Here is a 12287-nt window from a genome sequence, read left to right on the forward strand (position 1 = left end):
GTGGCAGCCAGAACCACTGTACAGCAAGTACGCGGTTGTTACAACTGATGATGGCACCTATACGTACAGCAAACGAATACATGTAAGTTTGTGGGTGGCATATCAAACTATACCTAGTGAAATTATGCATACTGTTGAGTTTGATGAGATGCGTTTCATACGAACCGCTTTACTTATCACTTAAATGGTACTGTTGCTCCATTTACTACTATTCAACGCTTACTTTAGTATACACAGAATCGATGGACTGATACAAACATACCACACCCGCCATAATCGCATGTGGTGATTTTTCACGCATCAAGTGAAACAACGCGTCCGCCGCGGAGTCACCCGCAGGGTATTTCTATTTAGGCAAATAATTTTGAAATACCTCCCCTCGAACACGTTCTGGTAGTCGGATAGTCATTGGTTTATACAGGAATCCGATCAAAAAGTGACTCAGTTAAGTAGTGCTAGGTACCTCCATGCACCTTGAGAACTACTGGGCAATGAAAAAACGTCTCTTTGAGATCAATCTGTGCAAGAATATACATATTGGAACAAGCTATATCACAATTTCAAGGAAAGAACAGCGGGGACATTCTAAACAGAGAAGTGATACACTGTCCGAATTGAGAGACTCTCCAAAAACGCTAGTCTTCTGTTCCATGAGTGAACCACGAAGTGGCTGCGAGCATCCACTGTGTACATGCATGGTCTCAGCTTCACGTATACTTCGTCCGATAGATGCCAAACTGATACTGTCCGTCTGAGTGAAATAATAAATGCAAATTCATGTATGGGATTTTGGAATGAGAGAAAAGTATAGAGGCCGGAAGAAAAACAAGAAGCAGCTCCTCAAATCTTCGGGTCATGAATAAAACGTCAGTTCTATCGGATCTTGGCCATTGAACTGGTAATCAACAGTAGTTATATCGGTCTCCATTAGGGACTCAGACTGGGCTATTAGACTCTGTATGTGTATAAGGCTGCACTGTGACCCGTTAGATCTTTGAAGCCAAATCACCTTTTCGGGTGTGATAGTCTCAGAAAAGCAAAGAAACACGCATATTGATCATCAATCATACTGCAAGACATAAGCGTGCAAGGTCGACCTTTAGCAAATTATCCAACTAGGAACGTTGGCATCCAAAGCGAAGGAAAAAGGTTGAAGTTCGATTGATGATTTGCTAAATGTGACAATGAAGGTGGCAGAGGAACCGTCCCGCCCCCAACAGATAAAACCTTGTCCTTTTGGGAGTGAGTTGACATGTGAACTAGGCTGCGACTGACAAACCATTGTTCAGCTGTAGCGCCCTTTCGGTGACTGATTGTCATACCATCAGAATGAAGCGCGAGTGCCGGGATACTGCCCAAGCCTAGACAGGAGAGTCGAAAGGCAGAGGGGTCGGGTTCAAACCGTGAACTTTCCGGCCAGTAAATTCGCGCTCTAACCACTGAGCTACCTCAATCACGAATAACGCTATTGTCAACCCTCCAAAAAGGTGGTCTTTGTCCGAGCTATCTACTTTCTGAAGTGATAGAGAAGAGGTTTAAAATGTTAAGCTGCTGAATATAAGGACATACGTTATTCGTGACCAAAATGCTGAAGTGCGCAAGACAAGATCATAGAGGCAAGAAGGGCATTAGTTGAAGACAAACGTTAACAAGTACGTACAAGCTATATGGATCGGTTGAATCCAAGTGAAATGCATCTCTTTAAGTAAACACGACATTTTGAAGCCGACAAGCTCACCTGGGTGTCCAGACGAAGTCCACAAGAACAGCATAGAACAGTTCCGTATAGTACAAGCTTCCCTCTGAAACAAGCATTACTACACATTATGCTAGTAGGAAAACACGTCCTCAACGTTTATCACAACAGGGCCTAGAGAATATCAGTAAGCCACCAATCAACCAAGTACCATCACTTACATGCTGCATAAAGGACAGGTAATTTCATCGATTTCCATCCCAGAGGAAGAACCAGTAATGCAGGAAATATCTGATGCAGAGTAAGAAACAGCGGAAGTATGGTAAATACGTTAAAATATGCGAGAAACTCAGCCATACAATAAGCGATGCGGGGTGCATGAATTTGACAGTGAAGAGAAGCAGGCATTTAAAAGCTGCTATTGGTCACGAAAAGCTACATAGGACCCTAAGAAAAACTTCGTACACACCAAGCGACCAAACTAAATAAGAAATCCGTCAACTTTCTCTAACGAGAAGTGTGCATTCATCGGCAGTTTCCGAAAAATTACTCGCAATGTTTGGGAAACGGTGTCGATCAACCCAAACTTTTATCAAAAGGCGAACAGATGAGAGTAATACTAGTCGTACTTTTGAAGCAGTGCAACAACTGTCCATAGGGGAACCGATCCAAATAACCAAACGCTAGATTGATTGTATGGATGTGTCGTGAGCTAGCTATGGACCGAACGAGGATATGACCTAATTGATCACGTGGTTCAACCAGGATCGAGCATCCCTAGGTAGGTAGGTACCACGAAGATTCTAGTTTGACCTTGTGAAAAATTCAGAGATAACCTTAAGAGTACAATGGCAACAATTTTAACTTGTCTCCGTTTGGAAATGCTTCAAGCTACCGTGCATCATGATACACATTAGTGGGCAAAACGGTAAGCCAAGCACCAAAACAAGAGTTATAAGGTCGTTTGAAAGCCAAAACAGTGACCTTTATTTTTTACGGCGTATCGAAGGTTGTGACAGGTTCCGAAACTCTGTTGTTTTGAGCAGAACAGCTACGTCACCACACTTCCTGAGAGCCTTATTCAATCTCCCTAGTAGTACTTCCTGTTCATTCGCTTACGTTTATCATGTATCGACATCAAGATGGTCTACTACCCAAGGAAGCACAGCTTTATTTACCGTAACGAATAAATCGATCGATCAGTCTGTCTCGAATGAGTCTATGGAATAACCATCTAATCTGAAAGAGCCAACGCGTCCGACTTGCATTTTAGTGATACTATATCAAAGAAAGCACAACCGAAGGGAGATTCCGGAAGCTAATCTCGTACGCGCTCTTTTGACGCGTTTCCGGTGAAAACTGTGAGAATGAGGAACCATCCTGGGTAGACCTGCATGAGTCTGTCGGACTTGAATCCTCTTAAGTATTGTAAAATTTCCATACAACTCCGTGTGGCATAGGAATCGCTTGTTAGTGTGTACCACGTGCGACCACCAAATCAATCGCGGCATGATAACGATCATTCGTACTTACATTTACAACGATGATTCCATTTTGGGAGGATGCTTAACAATGCGAGAAGTTAGCTTGAAACCGAAGGCTTTATGATCCGCGTGGTGAACGCCTACGGTCTTTCTGGTTGCACTCGCATATAGCCCCGGACCACATAAGTGCTTGTTTAGTGCGATCGACTGGTGTGCATTAGTGAGTCATCGACAAAGACTCCACGATGAGGGATATAACCGTTGTGGGAGAAGTTACAAGCCTTGAGGGAGTTTCCGTGGGGTTCAACAGAAACAGCGGCGATACAAGATATGCATGGTCACTTATTTGGAGGATGCGCGCCCGAAATCCCTCGAAAGACATGGAGCGCCCAAAAGTAAATTGTGACATAGAAATGTAGAACTTCTTGGAATCTTTTTGAAATCGCTAGAGCGACCTTAATTATTACGGTTTCAATGGAATCGCCTGTATGACACACGTTTCAATTCCCGCTATGCAACTCAAATGGCCGCCGGATTCCCCGAGGACGTTCATGCTTGTAAGTTCCACGTTATTTTTACAATAACCCGGGTGGCTTTCCTGAAAGGAAATTATGTTTCATACTTTGATCATGAAATTTCTACCTTATCCACGGCAATCTTGAGTTTTCTCTGCTCCGCATGTGAAAAGAACCTCATTAATTGAACTGGTACATGTGAACTAGACTTTTGGTGTTTGCTTCCTATTTTGGGGGGGACCGCAAGCATTTATGCCATACGATTGAAATAACCACTGCGATTTGGAATGCACGAAGGGATGAATAACCTCTTGCTGCACTTTGATGGCTCGGAAATCAACTAGATCAATTATGGTGGTGACCTGGTTATCGCGTCTCAAAAGTTTCTAGGACTGTTATGCATCTAATGTTATCCGGCGGGATATTTATGAGCTACTTACGACAATTCAGTAGCTGAATGAGTGAATCGGTTTGAATTAGAAGCGGTATTTGGCGATATCGCATCGATATGTGGCGAGGATGTTTGCGTGTTAGTGAAACTATTCAAACAGTACCAACTAAATATCGCCCTTTTTTTGTCGTTGTTCAGCTTAGAAAACCCAGATTAGGTACGTTCGCTGATTACACGTCCATACTGCTCATCCCGCCCATACAATCGCAGGAAAGCGAGCTTACGGAAATTTTCACTGAAGATGATGCTGGTGACGAGCGTGATGTATTACAGCATACGGTGACACCGAATTTCACGTGTTCCTTTATTGTAATACAATTTTACTTCAAACATTCTGTTGATCCTCTGATCGTGCTATTACTCTGGGCGCACTGAAAATCGAACGACTTAGCAAGAAAAACAGAAAGTACACTTACCCCCAAATTACAGCGAAATGTATATATTTTAAGATACTAGAGACAACAAAAGTTTGCGATCTGTCTTGTTTTCGAGCTGTCGCACGCTGAAGAAAGTTGATTCTAATAACAACCGACTATATCATTAATATGGTGTGCTGGTATCCGTTTTCACATCGAACTGCACCAAAGGACCTTGTGCGCTTCGGCTAGCATCAAATGCGGTTTGCATTGAGTCACATAGATAGCCACCTGAGCGCACTGTTCTTACGGGAATACGACCGTATGGCTAAGAGTTGTACATAGGTATATGAAAAAAGTGCAAAAACGTCACCGCAAAATTGAACGAACCATTGTCCCATGATGACCCGAAGGAAGCCTTCAGAAATAAACTCCATTAAGGAACGAATCGCCAACTTCGGAACATTAACCAACTGGACCTCCATTTCGGCCAATTAACAAATACAAACTCTGGTAGATGATCAACTTGGGCTTAAGGTGAAAGGTCATTACACTTGTAAGGTGAACAAAGTACCGAAACACCCTCGACACATGGAGTAACTGAGACAGGCACGTCAACACTGGATTTTCAGCTTGTGTTGTGAATCAATGGGTACCTGCATGGTGATCAAAGTGCAAGCGCAAGTAGCTCAGCGTGGATAGTTTTCCGTGTGAAAGGGACGGAACGGGAGGGGTAAGCGTTGAGCTGTCGCCATGTAAAAACTACACTAGAGAGTAAACCTCCAATTATTACACAATGCGGTGTAAGGAAGTTGCTACATTACCTGAGAATAATTGCTGTGCGATATGCGAAAGATACTAACGAGCGAATTGGCCGTAATGGGGTGCGTAAATATGGTTACTCCAACTTATCAGTAAGCAATGAATACTACTGACATGCGTAATTGCGATACACAAGGACTTAAGTGTGCTTGATGTATCCCACGGTTGGCTGTACATGGATTCGGGTGGAGGATTGCGATAGGCGTGAAGAAACCCCAGTTACTACATTTGGGGGGTAAACTGGACAGCTGGGTAGAGTAAATACTTCGGCTGGGCGGTATTATTAGCTGTGCAGACCATACGACAGGCTGAACCTAAACAAACCAAACCAAACACCCTGAAACAAAAAATAAAGTCCTTGCCACCAATGATAGGGATACTGAGCGAAGAAATCTACACACGAAACCGCATTCGAGTAATGGGCTTAAAACGGAATACATAGATAAGCAAAGTGCTCTGAACCTTAATTTTCAACAAAGTCCAACTCACCATTCTCAAACTCTAGTAGCACTTGATCTTGTAGATGTAAGAGTGTTTCCAAATCCAAGTGTTCTTTCTGGAAAAAAAAACACGGAAACATTTTGCCAAAAATAAGGTCACATCAAATCTTGTTTGTAAGAAAGCGTGCAGCATGGCTTATGCGAGGGAAGTAGGCTGGGCGAACGCAGACCTGATGGTTAGTGTGCATGAATTCCCGAAACTTTCTCCGCGGAACCTTATCACCTGGTAACGCAGAAACATTTTCCAAAAATAAGGTCACATCAAATCTTGTTTGTAAGAAAGCGTGCAGCATGGCTTATGCGAGGGAAGTAGGCTGGGCGAACGCAGACCTGATGGTTAGTGTGCATGAATTCCCGAAACTTTCTCCGCGGAACCTTATCACCTGGTAACGCAAGCAACAGATCGATTGCCTTAGATTGGCAGCAGTGATGTGGGGTATAGTCCGAGATAGCGGAGAGAATAAGATACCAGGTTACCGACCCGAAGGTTCATGGTTCGCACCCGACCTCACCATCCCGACTGAACTTATCTAGCCTTCGGCAACATGGCAGTATCCCAGCCCTCCTACTCCCTTTGGGTGGCATGGCGGCTAGACACCGAAAACGTGTTACAGCTGAACGATTAAAGAGAAGAGTAGACGAGAAATAAACCCCATCGAAAATCAAACTGCTGATGGCATTGTGTATTAAACAGTCTTCAGAAAATATATAATTGCGAACAAAGTGTTCCTTGTAGCTAAGAAATATTGTTCAAATTCCTTCAGAAATGCTTAAACTACCGGTGATTTCCAACGTATGAAAGTGATTTATTTTTCAAAGCTACCTACGAAGTTAGAAAGGAGAATCTGCTGCGTTGATAAACGTAGGGCATCGCGGTTGTTACGCTCCAGGAAAGACCGTACGAAGTACAGGTTCCTAGAAAAGTGCACAAGAATGAGTTCACTTGATTCAGCTATGGATTGTGAACTGTCCGTGGAAAGCTAGCAGACAACGAATACCTCGAAGTGCATGTTCGAAGGTAATTTCAATGACACACACTGTATGCCACCACGTCAGTACAGTGACACAGAAGCGATAAGAGGTCTACTGTAGCCATTCATCATCAGCAAATTTGAACCAAAACACCTCATCGTGTCAGTAGATTGAAGTTGGAAACACGCCATGACAAGGTACGGGAAGGAATTCTGTCACAAACCTCTGAATCATCTAGCAGACTGTAAAGTAAGTGTCGACGTTCCTCCATAAGCTGATGACACCCGTCTGTCGTCGAGTCCAGAGGGTTTCTCGAGGATGTTGTGGAGGAATGGATACGACGAAGTCGGTCAATAAATTCTCGTCGGCGTGATTTCAAGGCACTGCCAACTCTCTGGTGAGCGAATAATAAAAATGAAAAATAAGACTAAACATGGTGTTGTCAACGGTGGCACAAAACACTGAAAGGTGGATACAGAATAACCTAAACCAGAATACAAGAGGAAACAATGTACAGCTATTCTTGTCAAATACGTGATCTGCATCGTACGATGATAAACAAAGTTTGACGTAGTATAGTGCTCATAAGGCTGCTGCAGACTCTTCGACAACCCATTGTCGTCCGAAACATTAAGCATCCTTTGTGCAGCATATTCATTTAAGGATTACCAAAAAGAGATTCATCTGAGTCTCCCAGCTCAAACGTGTACAATTAGACAGAGTTTGACTTCTATCTCATCTCCGCAAGGAACTAGCCACCCAGAAAGCAGATGATGACTAAATTGAGCTTTCGGGAAGCGGTAGCGCTGAGAATGCTCAAGCTGTCTACAACACTAAACAGTGTGTCATGTTTAATTGAGAAGATTAAACAATCCAACAGGCTGAGCTACATTCCGCAGCGATCGTTCACAATCGAACACTGACTTCAGAATGAAGTAAGCACTGAAGATAACGTATGGCATGTCACTCTCGTAAATCTACGCTAATATAGAGCCAAGAAACTGAGATGAAGCGGCTGTGTACGGCAACTGTTGCAACACAGGAGCGACCACATCATCACATTTGATCGAAATCAATTTCCAGCAAAACTTATTAACGCAAAACCATTGCATGCTTCCAGGGAAAGTTTCTCAACTTTTCTCTTCCGGATTCCTCTGAACCCACACGACGACAAAATCTACTGGAGTGAGTAAACAGATTTTTGCGTGCGGCCGAGCGAAGCTAAGCTAAGCGAATGGCCCATTTCTCAGCATGGACCAGAGGTGGAACCTACAGGCTTCACCTAGAACAAAGTTCGGCAATGAGTACGATTAGAGGATAACGCGAGTAATATGGAACTTGTAAACATCCTGAAAAAACCATGCTGTCCTCACTAGACCGAAAACCATTGGAAGCCAGTAGTGAGGCATTCATTTTCGAATGAAAACTGGCGAGCGTTGCAGTTTCGAGCACAGTGTAGCAACCGTTTGGAGATGGATAGTATGCGGGTTCGCATTTGGAGTAAGCTCATTAGTTCACAGATGCTATCAACTTTCCTTTTGGAGAAGGAAGCGAAACACACTTCACTACAAACTCTCGTAAATGCAAGCTATATTGTTCTATGACAAAATAAGACTAGCACAAAGAATTTATAGCATACAGGCGAATTAAGGTATCAGTGATTTTGAGCGTTCCCGTGTGTCTTTTCGTTTTCCAGTTTATGGATTACACAGGGTAAGACCTACGAGAAATGTGTCAGAATTATTTGCGCTTTTCTATAAAGGATGCGGAAGAAATTCCGTTTTGCCCGAATTACGGCTGAAGATTGTAGGAGAATGTCACCAGCTTTCACCACTTCTGATTCCTCGTAGAGAGTTTTACTTGCTTATTATCTTGATTTGTTACATCTGACATTTTCAGCACCGAGAATCTGTGTTTGGGTATGTAAGCGAATGTGGCCGCATAAGGGTAGCAGGATCGACTTTTTTCGACCCCCTAGTTGCAACACCCTATGCATCGACGTGACTGGTCTGGTCGGTAACTATCGCAAACTGTGACCGCACCTAATTTAGGAATGGCTGAGCGTTGATCGATCAGGATCTTGAACGTTAGACTCAACGCAGCTGAAGAGTAGATCGGGCGGTGAGGTCGCATTGATTACGGCGCTTTTATTGGAGCGAGAATGGCAGATTTGCCATACACATAGGGTACAAGCCTCTCCAAGGCATTATCATGTGCAGGAAAGAACCGTTCCTGTTAGAGAACCCAAACATTCATATCGTTCAGCTTTAGCAACCTTTCGGTGCCTAACTGCTATGCCACCAAAAGATTGCACGAGGGCTGGGATACAGCCAAGCCTAGACAGGAGAAGTCGAGAGGCAGAGGTCGGGTTCGAACCACGGACCTTCCAGTCGGTAAATTCGCGCTCTAACCACTCGGACCATCTCGCCATTCATATATTCGTCCCATATTCCTCCTCCAGTAAGCTAACGCGACCAAAGCCAAGTCATGGTCAGTCCTGGGCTCTTCTGAAACTGGTTTTGCGGAAATGGCTCTGGAATGTAGACGGTGTTCCAAAACCAGACCACACCGTTTGTGGAATATTGACCGCTCAGCTACCTCAAGTTCTTTCCCAAAAATTCATTCAAAACTAACGACCCGATGATTCGAAGAACGCCCACAAAAATTGACATTTTTTCCTGATCGCAAAAGTCAGAATCCTAAAATGGATATCACTGACCATAACTATGACAAGAGCACATACCATATAAACGCTATCGTACATGTCGCCCAAAGCTCAGTTAGATAACCTCAGTTTGGTGCACATCTCGTTACGTCCTGACGCTTTACCACCAGGGATCGGAATGCTGCTGCAGTGTAGAGTTACACAGTTAATATGTGACAAAAAACTCATCAGGGTGGGCTGCTGGACGTTCGAAATTTCGTTTCGAGCAGATCGAAGGTAGTTGGCAGCAGCGCAGGTTGGTGGCACTGTGGGAGGCAACAGCAACTATTAATGCGAAAAACTGCTATGCATAGTAGTCAAATAAGATAAATGCTAAAACCGAAGTACGGGGAAGCATCTGTCTACTGCGTAACGTGGTACCACTGACCAAACCCACCTGTCGTAGGAAGTTTCTGTAATCTTGGCCATTATGATGCACTACGGTGGAATACATCTGCTGATGGCGATCCATTGGACACTGCCTTAAAGAAGGGAAAATTCGCTCAAGGATGACAGGGATAAGCAATCCGAAATAAATGGGAAACGAGTGAAGCTCAGCGCTGGAAAAGAGGATTGAATTTGTCTGATTGTATCGAATTCAAGTAGAGCCAGATTGAAAACCTCAATAACCCGTAAGATCTCTATTCCCAAGGGGAATCGATTTGTCAGACAGAGTATATAAACGGGATTAAAAATTAAAAGCACGGGGATCCAGACACACATATGCGGTTCAGACAATCGCAATTCCCGCGGCTTGTTTGTTGCAGAAAAGTAAAAAATCCGACTAGGAGAAACCTTGCATTTATGATATCTGCACATCAACTGGTTCGACAGGACGGTTCAAACTTCGAGTGCGTCCTGCGATTACGCTGTGGCCACACAAAACAAAATTAGCAGTGGGTTGTCGGTGAAATTCAACAAGTGAATAAGACTATCTGTTTACGGCGTTTAGAAGCACCAAGAACTATGGGGGATGATGTTACAGCTTTAATTCGTGGCCGACCAGAAAATGCTGCGGTTACCATAGCTTCAGCGGGACACAGATTATCTAAGAGTATGTACAATTAAAAGATCACGCTAGCTGGATGTCCCGAGGGACTTCGAGGAGCGGTTTATTCAAATGACCGAATAGAACGCTATATTTGATAGCTACGATCGAACCTCTTAGAGGTGTTTGATGTGCATTAACCGGTTGCAAATCAATGCTAAGGTTTCTATGATTACTTTCCGTATGAAGCACTACCGTCAGCAACATACCATCTATCCTGATCTACTCTGGCATTTCTCTTGTTCGGGTTTTTCCTATGAAGAGCATCAACTACGTATGCTTCAAATTTCGTCCACGGTGACCTATACTTGTTGGAAAACTAATGGCATCATTCAGAGAAACTGGACTTGCGGTTCACTCATAATGGACGCGCTTTCGAAAATCTATTCAAATAAGGTCAAAAACATCTTGTCCCGTGCGCACCACCCCAAATGCAAACTACCGGTAAGTGGACCCACTTTTTCCGCTCATACTGAGTCAGTATAGTTTAGTGCCAGATACTAAAAGTGAGAAATAGGTATTTTGTGTGCACATTGTTATTAAGAGTTACCATACATGCACATTCTGACGGTATTATTGTTACAATTGCCAGGTGTCAGAGGGTACACGTAGCATTTTAGCAAATAAAATGAATGGGCCGTGCGTCAACTTCCAGCCAAATCTAACAGACCAAAAACCCTGGCTCTATCAGCTTGGTTACAAGACTAACCGAAAAACACAGCAGCTGTACTGCGAGCCAGTGATAGTGAATGAACAGGAGGCGCACTGATCATTAAAGTGCATTTCCGACCTTGGATAAAATAATGTACAGCCGACGTTAAGTGATTAGTTGGCATCATTCCTAGGGTAGGTCTAAATACTCGAGCGCCGTTGGTCGGCGCTGGCTAGTTGTCAGGGCGTCCAATCAGCGGCCGGCTTTTCTGGCTCGGAGATCCAAAGGCGATCGAAGCAGAGTTGGCAGTTCCCCGTAAGCCCCGGACATTCCAAGTATCTTAGCTTCCTGATAGTACCCTTGTGGTGTTTCCTTCAATTAAACGATCCGTCCAGTCCAATCCCATGGAAGTTGGTGCGAAAATGACTCTATTTCAGGAACTATCATCAAATAAGGACTGCGTGCCGCGAACAAAGATCAACTATCGAGTGGAAACTGGTATTGTTACGTCATTTACTCTCTTGCGCATGACTGATTGGTGAACAAATCTGATTCAGAAGCCTGACAGTCTTAACATACTAGTGCCACCCGGATCAGGTCGTTATCTGCATGGTGTTTTCTGAGCCTTTCGGTTGAATTGGACAGCCTGCTAGGGTTCCTATTTAGTCAATGCAAAGCAATAGATGGGATTCACAACGGAAAGTGACAACCACTCTAATTCAACAGTCCGGAGGACTGGTTGTAAATATTATTCATCCTCCTAGTTACTTCTGTTGCCTCAAAAGCTCTCTCTGCGTGCTTTGTCTCCATAAATAGCTACATTGAGAGAGCTACATCACCGACTAGTTCCAAGGGAACCATGTCGTACAGGATTCTCCAATTTCCTATGCTGCATTCATGTGTTCCACGTTTCAGGTCAGTATGTGGAGAAAATTTTATAAGATAGGAATGAAAAGCATTCCTGTTAAGTATGGTTTTGACGCAGCACGAAAGCAATAAATGTGGCCCTCATAGGTGCATTCCGATTGAACAACCGTTTCCGTTTTGTATAAACACCGAATCCTCTTTATGGAGGAGTGCTCAAGAG

General features: G+C 43.7%; 1 protein-coding gene across 1 annotated transcript; it reads right to left on the reverse strand.

Annotated features, from left to right (window-relative positions):
- Window positions 1–523: 523 nt before the first annotated feature.
- On the reverse strand, window positions 524–10023 carry T265_05760 (hypothetical protein; the record flags this gene model as incomplete). The annotated part of the gene is made up of 6 exons (XM_009170840.1): window positions 524–751; window positions 1739–1802; window positions 1918–1987; window positions 5814–5880; window positions 7020–7190; window positions 9898–10023. The coding sequence occupies 6 exons, from the start codon at window positions 9970–9972 to the stop codon at window positions 548–550; spliced, it is 651 nt and encodes a 216-aa protein (XP_009169104.1).
- Window positions 10024–12287: the final 2264 nt, after the last annotated feature.

Source organism: Opisthorchis viverrini (genome assembly GCF_000715545.1).
Source record: "Opisthorchis viverrini unplaced genomic scaffold opera_v5_106, whole genome shotgun sequence".
In the NCBI taxonomy this organism is placed as follows: domain Eukaryota; kingdom Metazoa; phylum Platyhelminthes; class Trematoda; order Opisthorchiida; family Opisthorchiidae; genus Opisthorchis; species Opisthorchis viverrini.